Source organism: Camarhynchus parvulus, chromosome 5, assembly GCF_901933205.1.
Source record: "Camarhynchus parvulus chromosome 5, STF_HiC, whole genome shotgun sequence".
NCBI lineage: Eukaryota > Metazoa > Chordata > Aves > Passeriformes > Thraupidae > Camarhynchus > Camarhynchus parvulus.
In genome coordinates, this window is record NC_044575.1 from 10,520,267 (window position 1) to 10,546,797 (window position 26,531).

The 26,531-nt window shown below is 45.7% G+C and overlaps 1 protein-coding gene across 1 annotated transcript in view; it reads left to right on the plus strand.

The window, feature by feature from the left end:
• The window catches only part of SCUBE2 (signal peptide, CUB domain and EGF like domain containing 2), a 36,958-nt gene extending 17,766 nt beyond the window's left edge, over positions 1 to 19,192 (plus strand). Inside the window, exons 11-22 of the mRNA XM_030949311.1 lie at positions 1,001 to 1,123; positions 1,603 to 1,719; positions 2,296 to 2,382; positions 3,032 to 3,136; positions 4,046 to 4,201; positions 4,522 to 4,725; positions 12,136 to 12,303; positions 13,488 to 13,649; positions 14,357 to 14,554; positions 15,146 to 15,298; positions 16,301 to 16,380; positions 17,045 to 19,192. Coding sequence (XP_030805171.1) covers positions 1,001 to 1,123; positions 1,603 to 1,719; positions 2,296 to 2,382; positions 3,032 to 3,136; positions 4,046 to 4,201; positions 4,522 to 4,725; positions 12,136 to 12,303; positions 13,488 to 13,649; positions 14,357 to 14,554; positions 15,146 to 15,298; positions 16,301 to 16,380; positions 17,045 to 17,197 — 1,706 coding nt within the window. The 3' untranslated portion in view covers positions 17,198 to 19,192. The remainder of the gene's footprint in view (positions 1 to 1,000; positions 1,124 to 1,602; positions 1,720 to 2,295; positions 2,383 to 3,031; positions 3,137 to 4,045; positions 4,202 to 4,521; positions 4,726 to 12,135; positions 12,304 to 13,487; positions 13,650 to 14,356; positions 14,555 to 15,145; positions 15,299 to 16,300; positions 16,381 to 17,044) is intronic.
• The last annotated feature ends 7,339 nt before the right edge of the window (positions 19,193 to 26,531 follow it).

Consider the following 26,531-nt stretch of genomic DNA (forward strand, 5'->3'; position numbering starts at 1 on the left):
CTGGGGGCAGCAGTGACAAGAACTTAGTAGCATTGAGATAAGTGTGTGTGGGAGCAGGTACCCTCAGATACACAAACTTGATGGGATTTTCAACGGATTTCCTGATGGCAGCTTTCTGGATTTATGTACAATTGCCATAAAACTCTGGGAGAGAAGGGAAGCCCTCCTCAGGGTGGATCTGAGCAGCAAAGACAGAGACCTTTGCATTTCCCTTTGTTGAAATTCATGAGATTCCTATTGACCCATTTCTGCAGGCAGTCAAGGTCCCTCTGAATAGTGGCACAACCATCTGGTGCATCAGCCACTCCTCCCAGTTTTGTCTCATCTGTGCCCTTGCTGTGGGTGAGCTCTTGTCCCACCATGCAGGTTTAATGGAGAGGATAAATGGTACTGGCCCCAGAGCTGACCCCTGCATGCAGCACTGCTGACTGGTGCAGTCCGCTGCAGCATGCAAGGGTGCACCACAGGCAGCGTGTGCTGTGTTGGCAGTAATTTCTCCTCCTGTTGGCATGTCCTGGGCAGGACAAGGCTCCAAAAATTGGATATTTGGCCAAAAGAGACAAGGGGGACACAATGGTGGTGTTTGCCCACAGAGCCAAAGTGTTCCACAGTAGTTGCATCTATCAGAGCACTTTGGAGGATTGCTCAGTGTGAATCCTGCCCTCTTCCCTGTTTTTCTTTAAAATTAGAAATATTAATTAACCAGACACAGTGCAACACAGATTTGACTTGATCTGCTTTTCTTAGAGTTGATTTGTTATCATATTGCTGAGGCTGGATATTGTTTCATTATGAGCCACCAGTATCTGGTCTGCTTTGACATTTATCCAGGGATTTCCATGAAGACAAACTCTTTCAAGGTGGGTGTCCCCGTAGCATCCCTGGAGTATTTTCAAGACCCTACTGAGCAGTATTTGTGTCCACATTTACCCAGTGGAGCTGGAGTGCATAACTTTGGGAAGAGCAACTTTTTAAAAGCATCTTTACCTTTCCTCTGCAGATATAAATGAATGTAGCATCAACAATGGTGGTTGCCAGCAGCTGTGTGTGAACACACCGGGAGATTATGAATGCCTGTGTCAGTCTAACTACAAGCTACACTGGAATAAAAAGGACTGTGTTGGTAAGGTGTCTAATAAATACATTTCTGCTCCTGATGTGTCTGGTGGGCCATGTGGTTACAGTCAAATTTGATGGTCTGTCCAGTTAAGTGGTATGAGTCATTGTTCCTGGTATTCTGCTTTAATTTTAGCAAGGCATGATGGTAGTGATGTTGAAACTCATAAAAACAAACAGCAAACCAACCCCAAAAACAGGAGATACTTTGAGGGATTTTGATGCTTTCTTTCCTGTGCTTTTATCTAGCTCATTCTTCTGTTTCCTTTTGTTCCTCTGCATGAGACGGCTTGCTCATGATAAAGGAAGTTACTTTTGTGATGTGATCTTCCAGTGATTTTATTTGGCTTGAATTTTCTGTCTGAACAGCATATAAATTGCATGGGTGCTCTCAGGTCCTGGCTACAAAAGCAGCTGCATGCTGATTTATTGGTAGGGTGAAGGTAGATGTTTTAATCCTGTGAGTGTTTGTTTTATCCTATTTAGAGACAAAAGATCCCCTGTCTGATAATGTGTCACCCAAGGTGTTGCTGCACTGCATCAAGAGCGGTGGGAGTGACAGATGCTTTTTGAGCTGCTCTCCAGATGTGCAGGTGCTCTCTGGTAAGTCAGAGCTGACAGAACTGGGCACGTGGTTCTGTACAGAGCGTAGGGGTGGCCAACCTCCTCACTGTCAGGGAAGCCCCAAGAAGCAGTCAATAAACAGAGATCTTTCCTCTCTCACTGCAGATAATAAAGGGCTATATCCCTGGCAGTGTCCAGGAAAGCCCCTCTCTCCTTGTCTTTTATAACCACTCTAGCCTCAGATTCCCTTCTCACAACAAGTTCCTTTTTGAAGCTGGGGAGGACAGGGGAGAATTCTCTGTGCTCCCTGGGCCATTCCTTAATTGGCCCTGAGAGGCACTGGTGAATGGGGCAAAGGCATTCCAGCCCTGCGTGGGGTCTGGGATTTTGCCCACACAGCCCCTCCATCCCACAGGACTCACTGCTGCTCATGGCACTGATGCTCTCCTCCTGAATCCTTTGAATGGCTTAGGAAGAGACAAGCCCTAATGTGGAGTATTTTATGAACAACATTATGTGTTGATGCCAGTCAACGAATTTAAAATGTGTTTTGTGCTGCAGGAGTCCTCAGTGTGTGCACTGTGCCTGTGTCTTTACTGTCTGTCTGTCTGTTAGGAACACAAGATGCCTACACCCTCACCTGTGGCAGGTCCTCTCAGCTTAAGAAAAAGCAGCAAAGTGCAAATGCTTCCAGCTGGCTGGGTAATCACCACATTTACTGTTACATAGTTTGATTTATTTTCATTGATAACTGTGAAACAAAGGTATTTCTCTTGACTTCCCCCCTGCCTTATAATTGATTGTTCTTTTTCTTCTTCATGATTGTAGTTCATGATTGCTGCAGAAAATTCCCCTTATGCGGCTTCATCAGCATCATTCAAACTGAGACTTAAAAATAAAGATCAGCAGTGAAATAAACACTTAGGCCAGGAGTTATGTCTCCTTTTAGTCATCCAAACCTGGACAGTGTTGGCAACACACAACGTGTTTAGGTTGAGCTGGTGGGCTGTAAAGTTTAGAATGCATTTACAGCCACAGACATAAACTATTTTCTGAAATGATTTGAAGTATCTCCTTTGATTTCAGCTCACCCTTGTTTAATTCACCCAATAGTAGATCTGGTCTTTCTCTGTCTCTCACTTCCCCCAATAAAATGTAGTACCATTTCATTCTAATTCCAGTTGTGAACCAGCTTCACAGCAGGAGGGTTCTGACATCTCATTAGGTTTTCTGTGATGATCACTTCATATCAGCATATTTTTTGTTGTCATCATTGTGGTGTGACATTAGGGCTGTCTCAATTTTCTACTCCTTTTTTAAAAATAATGTGTTTCATTGTTTGTTCCTGAAGATGCTTCAGCCATCAAGATAAGCGTAACCTTTAAATTAAATGAAGGAAAATGTAGTTTGAAAAAGACTGAGATGTTTCAAGAAGGTCTGGAGCAGATGATACCAGGTATGGATATAAAAATGCAGGTAAGCAGGTTAGAGCCATAGCTCAGGAGTTAAGTGCTTTCCAGATATGAAGTACGCCACAAGCAAAGCAGAGAGGACTGAAGGCTTTCTGCTCTTCACTTCTTCCTGCTTGGCCATGACTCTTGCGACAGTTATTTCAGATCCCAGGATTTCCTTGTGGCATTCTCAGTCTTGCTAGGAAAGCCCTTATCATTTTTTTGTTTGTAATACTGCTGATAAATTCTCAGTAAAATCAACCATCCTCTTTTTAAATTTGATTCCTTCCTTTTCTTCCTCTTTTTATCTTTCTCTTCTTTCCTTTCTCACCTGCTCCTTATTGTCTGGTGCCTCACTGAAAAATCTCCTGACCTTTATGCTGACTCTATTGTCATAGGGTTATTCCTCTTGTCTCTTGTCTTCCTTTCATACTTCAGCAGCCCTAGATGGATGCAGTGGGGTCAGCTCTTCCATCTGCTCCAAAGCAGAAAGAATAGCCTGGGAATTTGCAAAGTCGGCAGAAAATGAGGAGGAGTACTTTAAAAAATAAAAGAAATAAATGGGGAAAGGAGTCATTAAACAATATGATGAATCAGTGTGTCTGACTGTTTGTCCTTAGCAGAGTAGCAGTGAGGAACTGTGCTGAATGCTTGGTGACAAGTTATGTACTCCAGAACCAGAGCTTATTCTGGGTGTTTCCTTTGCCTAAACCTTATTTCCTCATTGAAGCCATGACAATGGTCATGACTCAGTGTGAGGGTGCACCAGGTGAGAGCCTGGCCAAACTCTTCTTTCACTGGCCCTGATGGTTTGCTCCTCTTTAACTCTTCATGATGACCCCCGTGCTGAGCACTGGTGAATGTTCGATAACAGACCTGGCCAAGCTTTTGCTTCCTTGATTTTGTTCATGCAGAGAGACAAAATTCAGTAATGGAGAGCTTCCACTATGTAAACCTAACATGCAGCTCTGGCAAGAAAGTTCCTGGAGCCCTCAGTAGACTGGCAGCGACCAGAGAGATTTTTATCACTGCGGACTTTGAGCTTGAAACGAGCAGGAAGGAGGTGACAGGTTGGTTGGAAAATAATTCCAGGTGCGCTTTGAAGCTTCTTGCCATTTGCTCCTTAATTTCTGTGTTTTTCACTTCTGCCTGTATGCAAAATGATGATAAAAAGTATCTCCTGTTTTGAACATTAATTCACTGCTTCAGAAAGAGTGAGGCATGGGGATAGCTCCAAAGAGCCAAGAGCTGCCCAGTGTACTTGTCCTTGAGGATTTCACTTGTTCCCAGAAGTGGCTATCTCAGTGATTTGAGTTGGTTGATGACTGGAATTGGGTGGGATTTGTGCACAGTCACTCAGGGCACCCCTTTCACCCCCGGTGCTTTTCAGACACGTGCGACGTGCGCTGTGCCCGCAAGAAGACGGAGAAGCGGTTCCGGAAAACCATCCGCACCCTGCGCAAGACGGTCAGCAGGGACCAGTTCCGCATCCGCCTCTCGGGCACCGACCACGAGGTGGCCAGGAAGGCTCCCAGGCCCTCAGAGCCACAGCAGGCCTGTGGTGTGGGACAGCTGCAGCCGGGGGTCAGATGTGGTGAGTTGGGAGGGGGGTGGGGATGATGGAGCACTTCGTGTGTTCCACTGTTCTGGAGCTCGGAGGGGTTGGGGTTCACCCATCCAGGAGAGAGCAGGGCTGGGTGTGCAGAAGTGGAGGTGCTGCTGAAATTCTCCCTGTGAATGTATTTTTAGCAATTGAAGTGTTACAGAGTAGAGCAAGGGCTCGCTGCACTGCGCTGCAGATGATGCACAGCCTGCAACAAGCTCAAAGGTGGAAATCCTGGGAATAACAGGCACCAATGGCCTTGACATCACCAGTGTTACTTTTAAGACTACATTTAGTATACTTTAGTAATTTAGTAATAATTTAGTAATGCTGCGTTCCTAAGCTTGTGCACAGCTCACCTCTCCCTCGTCCCAAGGAAAAGGCTGCTCAGAATTTGATGCAATCACGCTCACTTTGCTGATTAAGCTCAGAGTCCCAGAGAATCATCATGACAGAGTTATAAATTCATGGAGACTTTATAAGCCATCACTGAGAAAAGTCTTAATTATCATGGCACTGGAGGGCACCACCATAATGCAGCCCATGGTAAGTGCTTCCAAAGCACAAAAGTTAAGGAGAGGGGTCAGATGTTACATCCTAACAGAGGCCTAACAACCATGACAGCCAATTCAGGCTGCACGGGGCAGGCAGCATGTAGGTGGATTGTGAATCAGCAAGCCTTTAAAATGCTTGTCACAGTGAATTAGTATGTCTTCCAGCAGCAGCATTTGGCCTAAGAATAGATTTTCCAATCCAGTTTTGCTAATTCTAGAAAAACTTGGGTTCGTAGAACAGACAAATTGTTTAAAACATCTGTGCAAGCAAGCAGGGAATTACTCAGGAAATCTCGGAAAAAGCTCTAAGAGCTCTTTTTTTTTTTTCTTGGAACATTGCAATAAATCTGAAAAATTTTGGAAAGTTCACTGAGATGAGTTTACAAGGATATGTCCAAGCTATTTTGTTGGATGCTAGAGGAAGGCTTTGAAAAAAAACTGTCATTCCAATTGTACAGAGCACAGTATGACTCTGAAGATATTTGTGATTTCATCTGGAAAAAACAGCAATGAGTAAGCTAAAAATGTTGCAGGTGGAGAAGGCAATGTGAATTACAATTAGAAATTGGAACAGAAAAGAAACACATTTTTCTAGATAGCTGCAGAATCAGTTTAATGTCGCAGCACAAATGTGAAGCATACGTGGCATTTCTGTGCTAGTTCAGAGAGAAAAGGGAATTTTGGGCAATGCCTGTCCAGAAAGCTCTTTGGTGGGGTGAGCACAAACAGCCTGCCCATGGTTAAAGCAGAGCCACTGAGCATAGGAACACAAAGGTTTTGAAGAACAATTTGTACAAGTCAGGCCTCTTCTGCTGCTGAATTGGTGCCTCAGTTTGTTCTGGACACCCTAACAGGTGCTGCTGTGAGCACTGGAATGACCCTGTGTGTCTCATGCCTTAAGGTTTGATTTGCTCGTGCCTGACAAGGTGCAATGACTCGGTGAACCTTCCTTTGTTCAGCTGAGTTACTCAGACCAAATCCTGGTGGAGATTGCCTGGGATCAAACAGGAGGTGGAACTCACCCCACAGCCTTTCCCTTACACCAGTGTGAAGGGCGCTCTCCTTGCACTTGTTCCCCTGCTTATTTTCATTAAATGTACAGAAAATGAGCATCTTTGACACCTCCCTGTGCCACTTGTCAGGCTGCTGGAGCTGGGCAGCCAGCTCCCAGTTGCTGAGAAGACATAAAAGTACAGAGTTGTTAGGAATGCCTCATTTCCCTGGAAAAGCTGATTGTCCCAGGGTGAATGGCTAAAGTGGGACTGGGGGCTGCTGCTGCTTGGGCTGCCAGGCAGAGGAGCTAAGAAACAGGCTGGGCAGAGGAGAATAGAGTGGGAATGGTGTGAAGAAAGGCAAGAAGCTAGTCCAGGGATCTGTGTGGGAGAGGGACTTTTGGTTTTTGTTCCTTTGTTTTGATCTGATTGTTTTGCAGAGCTGCTTCTGGATGGGACTGGGGGTCTGCTTACCTAGACATGCTGGTGGCTCTGGGGAGAAAGTGGCTGCACAGCAGGAGATGCTGGTCAGCAGATGGATTCAGGGCAGGTGGTAGATGTGGCCTCTGGACAGCAAAGGACTTTGGCTCAGACTGGCCAGGGGAGTAGGAAGCAGTGAGGGAACAAAGCAAGTCAAAGGGACTTACAGGTCTTCTTTGATGCAGTTACTGAGTAAAATGCAGGTTTTAGTTCATTGTTTTCAAATACTTGGAGTATGGCTAGATATGGTTAGCTACAGTTTGGGTCCTCTTTGGAATCCTCTTAGAATTCCCTTGGCACGGCACTGTCTGAAACATTATTTATATTTTAGCAGTGTCAGAGGAAGAGTCCAGCTCCTGATCTGACAATTTTTGTGCTGGGTAACTGGCCTGCAATTGCAGCAGCAAGATAAATTTCATTTGGTTTCACATTTCTGGTAGGGTAGTTCTATCCCTGATTTTCCTGTCTTAACTCCTACGGTCTTGAGTGGGGCACAGTGCAGAAGAAAAGCTTTAGGAAGACACCAGGAACAAATTGCATGCGGTTTCCAGGGTATTTTATCATTGTTAATATGCTGGATGCTTGCACTTGTGTGCCTGCTGTTCTTTAAACAGCTACTGGTGGTAAAAGGGAATTCACTGCTGATTGCAAGGGATAGTGTGGTTTATTTCAACTTTGCTGTTCATTGTACGGTTCTGTTTGGGATTTTCTGATGCTTTAGAGGCTCAAGTGTTGCATTTTTCTACCTTGTTATGTGTGAGTTCTGTATCTATGATGAGCCCATTTGGCACTGGCTCATGTTGGTTAATCCCATGAAGTCCTGAGTGTGAACAACAAGGAGCAACCAGTGATAGGTCCATAACCATGGATATCCCATGAAACGCCCATAGCAAAATGGAACTTTCATCAGCCTTCCCAGAGAACTGGATTCTCCTAGCAGAAGTATGATTTTTCTGCCTTGAAGTAGATCTCTAAGGTAACAAAGATCCATTTTGGAATGTCAGCGCATCAAGCCTGTGTGTGAGCCCTCTGAGCATGCTGGAAATGCTGCATGCTGCCTTGAGAGGAGACTTGGCTTGAGGAGAATGCAGTCTCACTCACTAGCCTGGCTACAAGTGCTCCTTCTCCAGTATGAGCTTGACTTCAGAGAGATTTAACAGCCAAAGACCAACTGTTTAAATACTGCCAGTTCCTTTTCAGAAAGTGATTTACCAGTAACCTCCGTATTGAAAGAAAATAAGTTCAAACAACAACAATTTTGCTGTTCTTCCACTGCTTAAAACTCTGTCATACTTTGATCACATCCCATGGTGTCAAAAGCACACTGCCTTGTCTATTTTTTTGTTTTTGTGTTTTTTGGGGGTTTTTGGGGTTTTTTTAGTGTGTCTGTTTTTTTTTTTTTTTTTTTGGTTTTTTTTTTTGTGTTGGTCACACCAATACTTTCAGAGGTGGAAGGAGGCACTGAGAATTACCATTTCCTGAAATGGATGCAAAAAAGGATAGGACAGCATATCCTTGCTCCACAGTAGTTGCAAGTGGGTTTCCCCAAAGAGCTGTCACCTCAGAGAGCAGCAGGCATGAGCAGCACTGGCACAGGATGGAAATGATGAGCAGCTTCATCTTCTGTGGGAGGTGTCAGTGCATTTCGTTGCTCAGCATTCAGCAGTTTTGTGCCCTCAGCTGAGAGGATGCAAATAAGACAATAACATTTCATCCAAAATGATGAACCACATCTCAAAGCTTTGTATGTGGTATGATATTGGCATTATAAAAGTATGAGAGAGGTATCTAAAAGGAAAAGCAAAGTGCTGCCTGCCTTTGCAGTTGTTATAAGTAATGGTTGTGTTGCACAACTGTTGGGTTTTTTTGGGTCTTTTTTTACAATTTTGTGAAAATCCAAAGGGGGAAAATGGGGCTATTTTTCCTGCTTAGCTGCTGGCCCTGAAAATCATAGACTCAAGACATAAATCCTTCGAATGCGAAACCATCTCATGTGACCTAAATGTGTGACCTGCTCAAACACAATAACTTAAAGGATGCCGCTTCAGAATCAATTTGCATCACTTGTTGGTGATTTTCCTTATAAAGTCAAGGCATCATTCTTAAGAAAATGGTGAATTGGTGGATCATGACCTCCTTTATGAGGTTCACCTTCTCAGCCCCTGAGATACTACGGCGTTTGTCTATAGGAGCAAATGCTCAAAGGCTAATGTGCTGAAAAGAGGGGAAGAGCCTTTAAATGTCTTTGTAACTGTTAATCCTGGTTCCCTGTGGGCCCCTCTCTTCCCCCCCCCCCCCCTTTTCTTCTTGTTTTTGCATCAGAAAAGCTTTCACTTTTTTTCCCCCTTTAAAACAGCTGCATGAGACTCAAGACCAGGTTTTAATGGGCATTGAAGATAAACAAAGACAGTGGCTGCAGAAATGAAGTCTGCTAGAGGCAATTGGTTCTTTTGTTCATCTGGAGAAAAAACAATCAAGTTTCTGGAAAAAAAGAGCAAAGCCAGCCAGTGGAATTGTGATTTAATGTCATTATTTGCAAATCTTCAGATCTGGTTTTGACTGGGTATTTCCCACACGGCAGGTGGGAACATGCAGTTTCTGATTTTGAGAAGTGAAGCTCCCAAACTTCTGTACTTGTTTTCTTTAAGCAAATATCTGGAGAAGTTTAACTTCGTGGAGGTGCTTCTTGTGGATTTTTGCTTTTTGTTAATTTTGTTGGGCTTCTTTTTAAGAGAAGGCTCATCTTAATTTTATGCATAGTCCTATGGAGTTCAGTAGGATGATTTCTGGGTTGAAATAACGCCCCTATTATTAATGTTACTATAATTGAATCTAACACTAAGTCTTATTTGTTATGCTAAATTGGGCCCCTGTGACTGCTGTGAGCGCTAAACAGGCTTCCCCCACTCCCCCAGCTCTGTGCTCCAGTGGGGCTGGATGAGTGAAACATTTCTAGGTGGAAGATGAGGAGGAACTGGGAGCAGTTTACAGGGAATGTGTTTATGGATTGAACTGTCTGGACACTTGTACCACTGTGAAAAGCTTGAGTTGATGTAGTCATGTGAAGAACCAGAAATATTTGTGAGTTTGAGGCATTAAAACTTGGACATGGCATAGAGTAATTCTAATATTTTCACTGAGTAGTTGTAAATAGCAGAATCTGTATGTGGGTGTACTGACCTCTTTTCTCAAATGCACAGAGGACCAATCAAAGCCTGAAGTGTTTGGTGTGTCTCAGAAGTCAGAGCTTTTTTCAGCTGGCTCTGAACACACCGGTGCAGTGGTGGTAGGTAGCTACGCAGCCTTTCTTCTTTCTGTTGTTGCCACCTCTTAGGAAAATCAGAAGGAAATACTTGACTCAAATGGTTCAGATTTAATGGAAAAGTTCTCCCTTGGCCCAGATGGAGGATCTCAGTGATGTCTGAGGAGGTTTTTTTAAGCTTACTTCCACAATGCAAATTTTCAATAATTAGGCACTTTGCTAGATAACCCAGGAAGATTTAGATTAGTTCAGTTGTATTCCACAGAGAGCTTCACAATTTTCACAACATGTGGTTTCAAGACAAGTAAGATGCAGATGGCAAAGTTGTCAAGAGAGATCTGATGGGATAAGTTCTCAAATGCAACATTTGCACATAAGTTGTGGGTTTGATTCCTGCCTGGGGCAGGTTTCCTTTGAGCTCTGATAGATGTCCTACTGTTCTGCTGGACTCTGAGCAGGTTTAGGAAACCTGAAGTACAGTTTTAAGACTGAATTTGTAGGGTCAGTGTTTCTGTTCAAAACACAGAACAGAGACACCTCTTCTCCCAAATGCAAAAAAAACCCCAAAAACAAAACACCTAAAAACCCCCAAACCACCCCAAACTTGGCATGTGATTAAAATGAATGGAAAAAGAGGAGAGAGCAGAGAGCAGGTTTTTCTAGTCAGGTCACTCAAAGCATTAATTTCCCATAGAGCCATGGAGTTGTGTGAGGGAAGGAGATTTGCTCAGGTCTTTCCATTTCTTCCAGGTTTCTGAAGTCAGTAGGCACTTCTCAGGATCACCTTTCCTAACCCTGAATTGTCTTTCCTTGTCGTGGAACTGTAAATAGTGCTCTTTCCTTACCTTATTAGGAGTGCTGCAATGAAAGCCTGAATTCATTCATGTTTGTGGAAGTGCACAAATTGTACAGAGATGAGTGTTCTGCAGGAATGTTTATAAAATGGAGAAAGGCTTGAAAAGTGTGGGAGCAAATGAATGTGTGTCCTTATGAGGGCAGAAGTGATATGTGGTGGAAAAAGTTAGAACCAGGAGCTCAGACTTCCTCACAAGCTCTCATTGATAAGCCACACAGCCAAGCTTAACCTGCTGCATTTTATTTTTAAGCCAAGGAGGAGCAGTCAGCGATTCCTCCTGGTGTATCAGCCACAAACAAAACTCTTCATCATTGATCATGACCGGCAGTTAATGCCCTGCTTGTTGTTACTCACACATCCTGAAATGAAGCCAAGGCCAATTTAACTTCCTAACAAAACAGCTATTCACCGAGTGATTTATTGGAGCTATAAACTAAAACTAACAGTTTATTATCGTAACAGGTCTTAAAAGGACAGGATTTTTCAGCACAGCTGAACAACTGCAACAGTGTTTTGTGCCTTTCCAGAGCAGGGTAATTATTAAATACTGGCACTGAAGCCAGTTCTTTTGTGAAGAGTTTGAAAACCAGTACTTCTCAAAGATACTGATGAATATTGCTGGGCTTGCTGGATAATACTGAGGTGTGTGATGAAGGAAAATCAGATTGGGTTAGTGCTGTCTGTGCACCATACAGAACACAGCAGCCCAGTGCATACATAATCATTACCCAAGATTATCAGAGGAATGGCAAGAGTATTTCTGCTTTAAAAGCCTTTGAGGCATAATGTTTGGTTACTGAATTTGCATAATGACTTGTTGCACTTGAGCTTTTCACACAATTAGTAATACTAATGGTCACGAGATATAAATGTTCAATAATAAGATTGAACAGAAATCTGGAAGTATGTTTTTGGCATCTTAGGTTCAATACTAAATTATTTTATTTGGAAGGAGTTCAAGAGCTCTCTAGGTAGAATGAGGAGATAATCACTACATCATTGCACTGCACAGAGGAGCAGAGAGCCCTGGACAGGCTGAGTGTCCAGTGTGGCCTTGCAACACGATGTGAAATCCATCCCAGCCCCCAGAAGAGCTCCCTGGCCCCGCAGGCTGTCACAGTGCACATTGGAGGTGTGAAGCTCCAGCTGTTGCCAGCATTCCTTTCTGGAGCCGTGCTCCAGCTGCCCCAGTAAAGTGGGTCCTGTGCAGGCTCTCTAGCGCTCCTACATCTCTAATGTGTGCTCTCCCTCCCCTAGATCAGTGCCCCCCTGGTGAATATTCTCCTGATGGCTTCAAGCCCTGCCTGCCGTGTCCCCTGGGGACGTACCAGCCCGAGGCTGGCAGGGTGTCCTGCTTTCCCTGCGGAGGAGCTCTCACCACGAGGCACAGCGGGGCAGCCTTGTTCCAGGACTGTGAGACCAAAGGTGAGCCCAGGGTTTGTCTGAACTGCTTTGATCTGAGGCAGAAGGAAATGCTGCTGCTCAGGTGGGGCATTCAGAGAAGGTTCTTTCTCCTTCTGAGGGTCAGTCCTTGCAGGTGTCTTACAGCAGGTTGGCCTGGCCTGTGAGACACCTGAAATTCAGTAAAGCCTCAATTCTTTCTAAAACTGGTTACCAAAAGCGCGGGTAAAAGAAAATTGCTTATATAAATGACTAGAGGATCAAGTCTTTAACAGAAAATCTACTGCTGCAGAGCAGAAATAAGGGGTACAAATAAGGTCCTGATGCCAACATTTGGTAGTGGTTTGGATTAAGAGATCTCTCATTTCAGTTATGTTTACTGAGAATTACAACATATTGTAAGAATGTAGCAGTATCATTGAAGAAGTAATATTACTGGTAATAGTGTGATATCTAATAGTTTCCTTCAGCGTAGAATCGCTGAACCCACAAAGGCTGCTTTTCCATTCTTAATTTTGTGAAATTGAAGTACTAAAAAATGATGTTAAAACTCTGGATCAAGATAAGAGGAGCTGATTTCAGTTTTATTTAACATAAACAAAAACAAGTCTATAAATGAGGTTCAGTTTTCAAATTGGAGTGGAGATTAAAGGAATTCTTTCTATTAAGTGGAATGAAGAGCTCAGGAATTTGCATGTGGAAGAGGCCACATGAGACGTGGAATCACAGATGCAAGAACTATTTGGAGCTTATCTGAAGCATTTGGATTGGGGCAGCATGTAGGGAGGACTCCTGGCTGAGCTAGCTTCCAAAACTCAGCAAGAATTATTTGGGAGAAAGCAGAGCTTAAAAGGAATAGGAAAAAAAGGGTCTGTGCAGCATAGAAAACTACATTTGCTAGTAGATCTTTGAAACTTGCACAAAATAACCTGATAAACTGAAGTTGTTTTGTTTCCCTCATTGTTTATTACTGTGGTTTTATTGCTGCTTTCATATAGAACCACTCTACAGTGTTCATTTGGGAAATTTGAACCTGAATGACTTGATGAACTAAAATTTGCTTAATTACCTCTTTTTTGTTACCCCTACAGTTTACTAATAGGGCATTTCAGCTTCTGAGATTACACTAGGTCTTGCACAAATGTATAAAAGTATATTCTAGTATGCTGCTGCCACTTTTAAACCATGATTGTTTAATTTCTGTCCAGTTCAGTGTTCTCCTGGCCATTTTTACAACACCACAACTCACCGATGTATTCGCTGTGCAATTGGGACATACCAGCCTGAGTTTGGACAAAATTACTGCATTTCCTGCCCTGGAAACACCACTACTGATTTTGATGGGTCAACAAACATAACACAGTGCAAAAGTAAGTACAGCAAGATGGTTTTGATGCTCTCTTACAAATAAAAAGACCGGGCCATTAATGTTTGGGGTGACCCTAAGGGCAAAACTCAGCTTTGCTCCAGGGAGCTGGTGAGAAGGCAGAGCTTGCTCCTCTTTTGCTGCCTGCATCTCACCCCACGTGGCTCACTGAGGTCTGAGAGAGACCATTTCTGCAGACTGGTTCCATCAGCCTTGTCAAGGTAAGGGATGACTGCGTTTGGCACTTGGTGCTGGGTTGCTCGGGGTCTTGCTATCAAATCTTTTCTCTCTTGATACAGCAGAGTTTGTGTCCTCAGCACCCTGATTTGTTCCCTCCTATGAACAGGAATGGAAGCTGGCTCACAGAACTTAATAGCTCTAGTAACCATTTCTTCTTAATAACAACCTTTGAAAGAGTCCATTACAAAGGGAGCCACTGCTCTGGATTTATGGTAGCTGAGGGTAAATTAAGGAGGGAGAATGGAGGGCAGAGAGGTGACTGCTCAGAACCAGCTCTGGAGTGCCTGCACACACACAGACACATGCAAACACACCCACACAGGGATGTGAGAGGCTGGCAAGGAGAGCTGTACCTGCAGCAGATGCAAAAAGGGAAATGTGTGTCTGCCACCCGTGCTGCTGATGTGACTGCAGGAGGGCTGCAGGGTGGCCTCTCTTTGCCTTGTCCTGCATTGTGTGCTCCTTTTCCAGACAGGCAGTGTGGAGGGGAGCTGGGAGATTACACTGGATATATTGAATCACCCAACTATCCTGGGGACTACCCTGCAAACACCGAGTGCACCTGGAGCATCAACCCTCCGCCCAAGCGCCGCATCCTCATCGTGGTCCCAGAAATATTCCTGCCCATCGAAGATGAGTGTGGAGACTACCTGGTGATGAGAAAAAGCTGTGAGTCTGAAACACCCCCTGGGGCACAGCTCAGGGGGAAACACAGGGTGAACTCAGGCATTGCTGTTTGCAGAAAATCAATGTAGTCTGCCTGGCATCTATTTAAGAGCAGAAATTTCTTTAATGGCAAATGAAGAAGGCCTATTTGGCAATGCTGCCCCATAGTTTTCAGTGAAATTCAGAGGGTACAAGGCCATGATGTGCCAGTGAACTGAGGGAAATATTGTTAAGTGGGGGTAGGTGGTTCAAGCTAACCAGTCATGCATTATGCTAAGCAGTTCTAGCCTGGGTTAGCAAAGAAGAAATGCTTGCTAATCCTTACAGGTGCCTGATGTGTGGATAAACAACCTCAGTTTCTAGTGTAGGCACGTCCTTCAAACAGTAGACTGTTATTTTAGGAGAAAGGAAAATGTTCCCTCACCAAGAAGTCCCTCATTGATGGCCTGCCATCCACTGATGGCCTGCCACATTTTGAGGAGTTTTCTTAACACCAGCAAGCATTTTTCTGGTGGTAACAGAGAAAACAGCTCTAACAGGCCTTTAGCAGGAAGCATTGTCCCACGGCTGCCTGTTGTGTGTTTGCTTTGAAAGCTTCTTCCAACTCGGTGACCACGTACGAGACCTGCCAGACCTACGAGCGCCCCATAGCCTTCACCTCCAGGTCCAAGAAACTCTGGATCCAGTTCAAGTCCAACGAAGGGAACAGTGCCAAAGGATTCCAAGTCCCTTATGTAACCTATGATGGTGAGTGGGAGTGAGCAGCTGGGCTGATGTGGGCTGGTGCAGCTCCAGCAGTGCAGAGTTCCCCTCCCTAAGCAGCAGGGCAGCCCAGCAGTGTCACCAGGAGCTGCTGCCAGGAGCTGTTTCATTTAAACCCAATCTAAGGAATTCTGCAGTGCACTGCAGTCTTTTAAGTGCCACTGTGTCTTCCAAATAAAAATCTGGAGTTCTGGGCCCTGGCCTGCAAATTACAGAGCTCAGACATAGAATCTAAGTTTTATGCACTTCTGTGCCTTTCCATCTTCTTTGGGTGGCCCCAGCTAGGAATTAGGTAGAGCCCAAGTACCTGTGTTTTATGGTGTTCCTGCTACCATTTGTGGCCTAGAATCAGGTAGCAAAATACCCATATTGAAAACAGGCTTGAGGGGAAAGATTTTCACCTCACCCTTGTCAGAATCACGAGGTGTGAAACTGGAGCTGAGGATTTGCACTTCAGCATAAGTGATATTGTATGTTCTGCTCACACTGGATTAATTGTGAGGGAGCCATCCCTGCTGTGGTCTGCAGAATTTCACTAGTGGTGGAAAAGTAATTTTTCAGGGGAGACCTCTCCTTTTGAAGAATTTCAGGTTATGACTGACCAGAGGGGTTACTTTTAAGACAGTATCCTCTTACATAATCTTTTTATTTCTTCTTCCTGTAGAAAGAAGTCAGTAACAGGCTGTGGGTGTGTACAGATGGGTCCCTGCAGTTCAGCTGGTTTGAAGCAGGTTACTTGGTTACCACATGCACTCCAATCTTGGGTGCTTTATGATTTCCTTGGCTTTTGACAGATTGATGCTGAGCAGCTCAGCAGAGTACACTGTTCTCATACTAAAAAGAAAAGTGTTAGGAATATTTTCTTACTGCTAATATGTCAAGTACTACTGGCTCTTCTGAGGCAGGGCTTCTCTGTGTAACCACAGGAGGTATTGAGTATGTAAGTGAAGTGAAGCTGCAAATTACTCTCTTGTGCATTCCCCACAGAGGATTACCAAGAGCTCATAGAGGACATTGTTCGGGATGGCAGACTTTATGCATCTGAAAATCACCAAGAAATACTTAAGGTACATTCCTCTCACTGAACATGTTGGTTTTGATTGGAAATCATATTATTTGGTGCAAGTGAGTTTGGTGCAAGTGAGTTTCCTGCTCTGCATCAGGTCTGTTCCTTGGTGCACCAGGCATGAGCTGCTCCAGGGAAATGGGGTGAACCAGCAGAGCCTGGTTGTGCAGAGCAGGGAATAGGGGACCCTTTGCTCAGGGGGACTGAAGGTGGATCAGAGCTACCAGGGAAACTGGAAATTTATTGGGAAGGCACTTGGTGCTGCTCCTTGTAGCCTGCAGGCTGGCAAAGGCTTTTCCTCCCTGGGCAAAAGGAACCTCTTTGTGGATTTCTCCGACCTTGGTTAGGGGACTTCCATAGGCAAGTTGAGTGCATGCCTTTCTTTTGCTGGATATCAGCTCAAGCGTGCATTCATTTTGTGGTTTGTTTGCTGTTCTTGGATGTATGAGGAAGGAAGAAATTCTGGAGCTGCTAATTTGGAACACCAGTGACTTTCCAGGAGCCTGAAAGTCAGCCTTGCTCTGCTATGCTTCCAAGCCCTTGAAACACTTGAAAAGTAAAATCCCCCATAATCTTTTTAGAGTTAGAGAGGCATTAAACTTTGGTTTAATACTGACCATAACTCCTCTGTGGAACCGATATAAAATGTGCTTCCCTTTTCCCAGGACAAGAAGCTGATAAAAGCACTGTTTGATGTGTTGGCACACCCGCAGAACTACTTCAAGTACACAGCCCAGGAGTCCAGGGAGATGTTCCCGAGATCCTTCATTCGGCTGCTGCGCTCCAAAGTCTCCAGATTTTTGAGGCCTTACAAATAGTTGGCACTGAACTTAAAAGCTGAACCAGCCCTGGGCATGCACAGAGGGGCTGTGGTAGGTGGGGCTGCTCTCTGTGTTTTACACACTGGCAGAGACGCTCCAGGGAAGCTCGCCAGCTCCCTTCTTGGCAGAGTTTGGCTTTCTCGGCTAATATAAATATTTTGGTGAACAGAATTTTGATTCCTTTCCAGATAATACCTTTTGGGTACCAAAGGATACCTCATGGGTCCCTGAATTGGAGACTGCCCATGGTTTCTGTAACTGAAGGGCACCAAGCAGAAGTTTGTAGAGCTCTGCCCCGTTGCTTCATCAGCACCTCTAAAAGCCCATGAGGACAGGCAGGCTAAGCAGTGTGGTTTGGGATGAACCTGGGCTGCCATTAATGCATGTTACCTCAACAAAGCTGGGTTCCTGCTCGGTCTCGCTGAAAGTGAGAACAGGATTGATGACTCTCTTAACATTTGCTACACAGGAAATTCAGAGCTGAGGTTGACACAGTTTTAATTCAAACCAGTGAGGCCAAGAACTGCAGAAGGTGCAGTTTTTCTCTGAACTACACAGGGCATGAAGCAAAGGGTTGAATATCAGCTTGAATGTTCAGGGTCTGGCTCACACAGTGTCCATGTTAGTGACCTACTGGCTTACTTGGAGTGATACCAGAATAAACTGTGGGCACCACAGCAGTGGAAAACAGGCCCTGACCCACTGGACATTTCCCTTTTGGGCTGTTAGAGCAGATCAGATTATTTCCTAAATCCCAGTGTTTTCCCCATGCATAGGCCTGGGACAGCAAAAGGCATTTTCCAAGTTGTGTAAAATTCTGCCCTCTGAGCACCTGCAGGTGAACACAGAAGCCCCATTTTAAATGCAGGCTGTGTATAGATGATGCTCTTGGTACAACACTGTCTAAAGCTGAATAAGGTTCTTGTATGAGCCTCAGCTGTCATATTCTCCACCTTTTCTGAGCACCTTGTGGAGCAGAGAAGAGCTGCTTTCCCTGTCTGGCTGGAGAGAAGGAGAGGTACAATGATTCAGCCAGATAAAAGGTTGTCCATGGCAAATTGTTCCTCAGGATTCCCAGGCTCTGTGTCCTTCTCCTCAGGCTGTGTTTCCCATTGGAGACAAAGCTATTCAGAGAGGGCCTGCAGGGAAATCTGTGCTGATCACAATGTTGTCTCAGTGCTATCCTGCCCACACCCACATCTCCCCTGGCCATGCAATCCATTCTCTGAGTAATGCACCTCGAGGACCTTCTGCCCTGAAGGGAGACAGCCACAGTCCCATCCATTTGGAAATGGACTTAGGGCTTTTGTCCTTTGGCCACTGGCCATGCCAAGGGGTGCAGTGGGCACCAAACTCCCTCTCTGTGCCCTCTTAGGAGCAGGACTTGCATTTCCCAGGGCAGCCAGGGCCAGTGCTCCCTTTCCCAGGGTGTGGAGTCAGAGCTTCTGGGTTTCCCTGCATTGGCACGTGGTGTTTGGCTGCTGCGTGTCAATAACACCACAGTGTGACAGCAGAAACCCTCACCAGGAGCTGGGCTCTGAATCTCTGAGCAAATGGGGGCTCCTGCCTCAGCCTTGCTGAGCTGCCTGTGGGGCAAGGACACGTCTTGGCCGTGGTGTGACAGGGAGGGACAATGGCTTTGGCCACAGCTGGGGAGCAGAGCCCCTCAGGATGGGGCTGTGGGGTGCTGTGCCCCTCCTGCTGCTGGGGAGGAGTTGCCTCAGCCTGGCCAGGGGTGGGAAATGGTTTGTGCTGCTGCCAGGAGGGAGCTGTGTCCCTGCTGCCCTGGGGATGGCGGTGGCAGGGCACAGGGCTGCTGCTGCAGGAGCCACAGGGAGAGCTGGCAGAGCAGAGGGAACACAGCTCCTCCTCTGAGTGCCCCTGGCAGCTGTGCTTCATCCCAAACAGGGTCCCTGCTGCTGCCTCTGTGGGAGAGGGGACAGGAGCACTTGGCAGAGGGCACGAAGCAGCATGCCTGGGGAGGGGAATGGCTGAGGAACAGCAGGAGGGGTGGGGAGAGGATTTGCTGCATCCTGCTGCAGTGTGCTGTTGTGCCCAGGAAGGCATTCCCAGCTGGTTTCCCTTGGGCTGCACAGCCCCTAGCCCACGCTGTTGCAGGCTCCCCATGCCAGGGAGGCACAGGGAGCCAGCAGGCACCCCTGTGGGGCACTCTGGAGTGGCCAGGGTGTGCAGCCCTGCTCTGTGCTGGGCACTGTGGGCACAGGCCCTGCTGTGCCAGCCTCTGGGCAAGCCCAGCTGAGGGGCTTTGCTGTGGGCTGCGTGCTGGTGCCAGGGGAAGCGGAGCAGCTCTTGGAGGGCTCCATGCCAGGGAGGCTGCAGCTCTGAACAGCTCTGCTCTGGGCTGCTGAGGGACACACAGCAGTGATGGTTTCCACCAGGGCTTGAGGAGCCCAAAGCTGTGATGTTTCTAATGGGTGAAACTGGGCTGTGCTGCTCTGATGTGAGTTATTGATCCGTGCTCTGGGTTTATCGCACTGCATCTCCTCTCCTAGTCCTGCTCTGCCCAGCCCTGCACAGAGACCCTCAGGGATCTCAGCTTTGCTTCTCCTGCCCCAGAATGAGCACAGGCTATTTTCACTGCTGGGAGGGGAGCAGTGTGCACAGTCTGAGGCTGAGGAGAAAACCTGCCCTTTCTCAGAGAAGAATCCTCGTTGTTCCACAGCCCTGTTTGTTTCCTACTTAAATAGCAAATGACTCAGAAGCACTTCTGTTACCCTTGATGTGACATTATGGATCAAAATTTCCCCTTTTACTGTGTTTCCTGTGTGTGCAGTAAGAAGTGAAGAGGGAATTTTTGCTGCCTTGAGTGCTGGGAGGAGTGATAACTTGCAGAATGTTGTAAACTTGGCATTGTGTCTTCATAGTGATGGTAGTGGCTCTGTAGAAATGGCAATTTCTACTTTCTGTGTGGTTGTAGACTGACAATGTGTTTTGGCAACAAATGACTCAAAAGTGTTTAACCTTATAAAACAAGATGGAATTTTTGGAATAATGATTAATGCTAACTGGGTGACCCAATGTCACCTATGTCAGATAAACACCAGGATCCTTTTGATGACTGTAAATTAATGTAAAATGTTTCAGACTGTTACTCTTGATAAGAGAAATAAACCAGTGAACTTTTAGCTGCATTAAGCTCTTGGGTAATATTTTTAGTTATCTTTCTGTGCTAAATAATCATTTTGACAAATTTAATGGTTGTTTAACGAGTTATTGCACATCAGATACACTTTATCCTGGGAACATCTGCTTACCACAGCATTCTGTTTCATGTAATACATTACTAGCCTGCATCTATACACATGAAGATACAATTCTTCACATATTTAATGGTGTACATAATTATGGCAAGTAAAATACCAGAATTAGCCTGGTAATAATTCTAAAAATTATTCTAAAAATGTCTCCTATATGATGAGCTGGAGTCAGTCAGTCTGTTGTAACAAGCTGCATGAAGACAGGATAAACAACTTAAAGTAACTCCAAAGTGTTTGATTACTTTGTAGATTCATCTGATTATTTTTCCTAAAAAACAGAACCAAAAACAACCCACACAAACAAACAAAAAAAAAACCCAACCCCAAACCACATAGTTTAAAATGAAAAATAATTTAAAAAACACCCAAACCAAGGAAAACAAGGTGAAAGCCTGTGTTAAGACACAGGTTCCCAGGATGCTTTTAAGATTATACCACAGTGTCGTTAAATTCACTGGCTTAATTTCTTAGAATTGAAAAGTAGAATTAGGTCATAGGAAATTGAAAATAAGTCAATCTATAATAATTTTTAATACTGGTTTTCTGTTTGTTTTCTTCTTTTAATATTATATTGAGATTATTAGGTTTAGTCAGTCTATCAAACTTTTATGAAGGTAATCCCAATATCTTCTCCGAATTTATTCAACTGCCTGTTTGACCCTTAGCTTCCTTTGATCACAGTGACAAGAACTGATTTATATTTCACTGGATGTGTCCACCCAGGCTCATTTGGTGTGGTTTTCGAAGACACAACTGTGTCATTCAGCTGTTTGCTGTGGAAAGGTGATGCTGGTTTATGTGGCAAGGAGTAAATGGCATACAGGAGTACAGAGGTCCTGGAAGAGTGTGGTGGCTACAGGCTGATCACACAGAAAACTCTGTTAGCTAAATATTCTCCCTGGTTCTGTGAGTGCTGCCAGGGCTGGATTGCAGTGATGGACACAAGTGCTCAGATACCCCCTGGGACAGGGAATGTCAGTATGAGCTACCCTGGGAAATCCTGAGATTCTGACTGGGGCCTTTGGGTGTTCACTTAACAGAAATAATGAATAGGCGAATATGGAGAGCAAGACTTGAAGCTTATTTAAGTCCAAGTAGCCAGAGGAGGTCTGGTGTGGGTGAGCAGGAAAGAACAGCATCATGATAATCCTTTGTAACAGAATGCTGCAAGGATAGTGGCCCACAAATATTTCTGAAAACAAGCTGAAATGCAAATGCTTTTCCTCTCATGCACATAGAGGCATCCTATAAATGCAATAGATGTGGAGTGCAAAACCTGTCACAAAAATGTCAACTCTCTTCCACTCCTGTGGATGCTGCTGCAGCCAAACTGTGCTGGAGGAGACAAACAAGGGCTTCTTAAGGAACTTGAGCCAAACTTGGGGTTGTTTCTGGGCAGCTCTGGAGCAAACCTATCCCACAACACCTCTTGCTGCTGCCCATTTATTTTGAACAAATCTTTTGCTCCCAGGCAGATTTCCACTCTCCCTTGTGGAATTCTGCTCTTCACAGCACACGTTCTGCTGGGGTGTAGGGAACAGCCAGGAGCAGTGATGCCAATGGAGCACCTGTGGGGACAGCAGGAGTCACAGAGCTCGAGGGACACATTCCACTCAGGAGGTAAGCTCATCTCATCTTTCTCCAGGTCAGAGAAAATAATGTATGACATTCTTATGCTGCTCTTATTAAATCACTTTAGGTGTTAAAAAAAGCAAAAAAAAGAAGTATCCTCCTCTGTTTAAATATATGTGTGTTAGTAGAGCTTTTTCTCTGATTGGGCACATTTTGAAGAGTAAGTTTTTTGAATTCCATTAAGCAAATCACAGTGAGAAAAAAATAGGTCAAAAAAGAACACCTTGAAGTCTTATTCTTATTGGAGATGTGTATAAATACAGAATTCATAAAGGAAACTCCCTCACGCTATCTAGCTGCTAAACTTGATCTGATGCAGCCCAAGCCCTCTTTTTTTTTCCATTGGGAAATTTCTTCAGTAGGCAATGTAGGCTTACAAATCATATGCCATGAAATCTCCCTTTTCTGATGATTCTGGGGATCAGAAAATCAAGGGATCACAGTTTTAAGGAGAGAAAAATTTACTTTGGAAGCTGAAATATCTCGAAGTAGTCACTTGAGGTGCAATTTGTTGTTTAGTAGCTCTTAGTTCAGGTTTTGCCTGCTATGCACACTGCAAAGAGCCATGAAGCACTTCTGTGCTGGACAAATTTATGCCTGAATGTGACAGTGTTCACAGGGGTCCCAGGATGAGGGAAGACACGAGGACCTGACTCCATGGTTCAGAAGGCTTGATTTATTATTTTATGATATATATTATATTAAAACTATACTAAAAGAATAGAAGAAAGTATTTCATCAGAAGGCTAGCTAAGAACAGAAATACAAGAATGAATAACAAAGGCTTGTGGCTTGGACAGAGAGTCCGAGCCAGCTGACTGTGATTGGTCATTAATTAGAAACATCCACATGAGACCAATCACAGACCCACCTGTTGCATTCCACAGCAGCAGATAATCATTGTTTACATTTTGTTCCTGAGGCCTCTCAGCTTCTCAGGAGGAAAAATCCTAAGGAAAGGATTTTTTAGAAAATACCATGGCTACACCTGACAGGAGGAAGGCTCCTCCTCCTCCTCTGTACCTCAGTCAAATACAAGAGTGGCACCTGCTGCAAAATGCCAGCTCACCTGGCTCCTGGAGGTGCTGCCCAGAGTAAAACCCAGCCACAGAAAGCAGCTTAGGGCAAGGGAGGGCATGGTGATTTTTGTGAGGTTTAAAGTGGAAATTGAGGAAGCATTCCAGAAAAGTGGCAGTTCAGGATCTCTGTGTCCAGTGCACGAGCCTGTATGTGACACAGCACTGCTCATGGACTTTGGGTGGCCCCAGTTTGCTGTTCCTGCTCTAGTGCTGCTGTGAGGGGCTGTGTGGAAAAGCTGAGACCAGTTATTAAAACCAGGAGGACAGAAAAGTGCTCAGGGGGCCTGTCTGGCTTACATAGCGCAGCTATTGTGCCCTGGCTCCCGTAGGTGCTAATTCTCTCAGCAAACTTACAAAAATAAAACGCTGAAAAGGCTCATCCACGCTGAGAACAGCACCTTCATTCAGTGGGAGAAGGAAGCTTAGCTCTAGGAATGGAGTGCTCAACACTGCAGGCATTGCTGTCTCCCCTGGGCTGTGCAGGGAGCCCTGCAGGCAGTGCCCGAGGTGTGAGAGGGACGCAACAGTGCTGGAACAAACACAGCAAAATGCCTGTCCCAGCCCTGTGCAGGACACAATCCAATGTCACCATTTGCTCGTAGAGTGGATAAAAAAGGCCCATCTACCCCAGCAGGGTGTGTTTGCTCATGCAGGGCTGGAGAAGTCAAAGACAGTCTGGCTTAGGGATGCTCTGGCATAAGTTCTTGTGAGATGCTGGAGGCTCATCCCTCCCTCAGACACCTCTCAGGGTCTCTTCTTGCCTGGGGCATTGTGAAGGGGCTCAGATAAGGAGGTTTTAGGGGTTTGAGGAGCTGGGCAGGGAGGCTGAGCTGGTTTGGGGGGATTTGGGGAGCTGGGCAGGGAGGCTGAGCTGGTCTGTGCAGGTCCCTGCGCGCTGTGCCCGGCCTGGCAGCGGGGCTGTGCCCGGCCTGGCAGCGGGGCTGTGCCCGGCCTGGCAGCGGGGCTGTGCCCGGCCTGGCAGCGGGGCTGTGCCCGGGCTCCATCCGCAGGGATTCCCACGAGAGGGCAGCAGAAGGGCAGCGTGCGGCCCCAGCAAAGGCAAATCCTGCTGCAATCCCTGCCGGCAAACACGGGGGGATTTGGGGGTTTCTGCAGCAGGAGCCCTAAGGCAGAGGGTCGGCTGGAACTGGGGCTTGGGCACCTCCCCAGCTCATGGGCCTCACCACTGCCTCTGAGCAGAGCGATTCATAGATGACCTTGTGTTTTGAGTAAATCTGTTTTTACAAATGAAGGACCCGTGCTGCTGGGCCAGGCATCGCTGCCACTTCAGGCTGCAGTGAGAGGAGCCCTTCTGAACCGAGCTCTGATCGTCGGTCAATGCCGCTCCCCGGTCTCTCCCAAATGGCTGGTGAGGAAATGTGTGGGTTGGAAGTTGTTGATTTCCAGGTAGAGCAAACCTCAAAGGAAGCTGGAGGAAATGGGCCATGAATGTGTAACTTCAGTTGCTGCTCTTTGCTTTGAGAACAGGGAGTGATTCTGGCACTCTGCCTGGCCCCATCGCTCAGGTCACTCAGTCCTTACAGGTGTCAATAATGGACTTGGAACATTTGTCTTTGCAAATGAAATTGTGTGTGCAGTAGTCAGCTGCTGATTCCCTCCATTGTTTGGTTGCTCAGCTTGATCACAGTTTGACTGCTGGACAGATGATCCTGCAGTAAGTGATACCCAGGCAGGGCACAAACACCCCCAAGTGCTGTGTGCCTCATCTCCCTGCCCCCAGAGCCACGCTCCTGCTCCCCTGGGCCAGCTGCCTTCCCTTTGGGACACAGTGTGAGCTCCAGTGTCCCTCAGCTGCCTAGGCTTGGAGGCATTTACCCAGATCACAACATGGCAAACACAACCCCTGTGTTAGGAGAGGCACATTGAAGGCCTGTTGATGATTTTGTAGGTGAGCAAATATTAGCCCTGAGTATCCAGTAACATTTCTGGCTGACTCTTGGCTGGCAGGAGCTGCTGCAGCCCTGCATGGGCTGCGGCAGGAGGGAGCTCACTCATGCTTGAGAGCCCTGGAGTCCTGACTTCATAAAATAAACACAAGGGCTCCACAGAGGTGAGAGATCCTGTGTTTGACTAACACTCTGGTGACCCTCCCTCTAATGCTGATGTAAATAATATTTTTATCTTAAATGGGTGCTGTAAATATCTTGGGTTCAGATTTGGATTGATCTCAAAGCTCCAAAAGAAAGGTATTTTGGTGCTTTCCGTGAATTTAGGATTTGAATGTTTTGAATTCCAAAATTTATCTATCTTTCACTTATACCATTCAAACCCTGAGTTCATTGAGTATTAGTCTGTTGTGAAACCAGATCAATTTCAGACTGGATATACAAAACAAGCTACCCCCTTCTCTTCTCCTCTGCAGGAAAGGTGCAAAGCTGTCCTAGATCCAAGCTCCATAAGAAGGTGGAAATATTTGTCAAACGAAACCTTTCTATGAATACTCCTTTAACTGGCAGTGGCAGGAAAGGTTCACAGTCAGTCTTTTAAAGAGCATAGTAAGAATGTTGTTCCTTGGTGAATCCCACATTGGCACGAGTTGAAATAAGCACCTGTTCTTGGGGCTTTTGCAAAAGAGCTGGGAAATTCCAGTTTTGTTCAGCTCACTTGCTTGCTGCATCACTAGAGTTTGTTATTTTTGTCACAATCACCTGGTACACTGGGTAAGCCATAGAGGAACCCTTCAAAAGGCAGCTCTGTTTCAGAGCTGACCTGAATTCATCCTGTTCCAGAGGCAGAGTGATCTTATTTTTACAAGGTTTTAAATTATGTTCTGAGATTTGTCTTCTCCATGAGGTAAATTCCACAGAGTTTGCTTGAGGAGTTCCCCCTCCCTCTGCCCAAATGCTGCTGTTTAGGAATCATACCACTCCAAAGCATCTGCAACGAGAAATGCCTCTGCAGCAGATTTAGACTTGGCCAGAGGAAGTTCTCTGGCTGGAAAGCCAGGAAAAACAGAAGGCTTTTAAAGAGTTTGCACAGCTCCTTGCAGGACTGAGAGTTCCCCCCTGTGGCAGGAGCTTCCAGACACCTGTGCCAGCCCCAAACTTGTCACCCAGAGCAGGACATGTAGAAGAACCTTTGTGCTGTGTAAGCTGCTGGACTTCGCTGATCTTTCTCCTGCTCGGACTGCCTTGGCTTGCTCTCCTTCCCAAGTCAGGTTCAGCAGTTGCTTCAGTCCTGTTGGTGTGTGGAGAGGGCAGAGCACTGAGTCTGTGGCCTCACACACTCCACAGCTCCCATCTTTTATCCCAGAGCCTGTGTGCATTTCACACTGATGGAGACACGGGGTTATGGAAGAGAAAACCTTGGATATGAGCACCT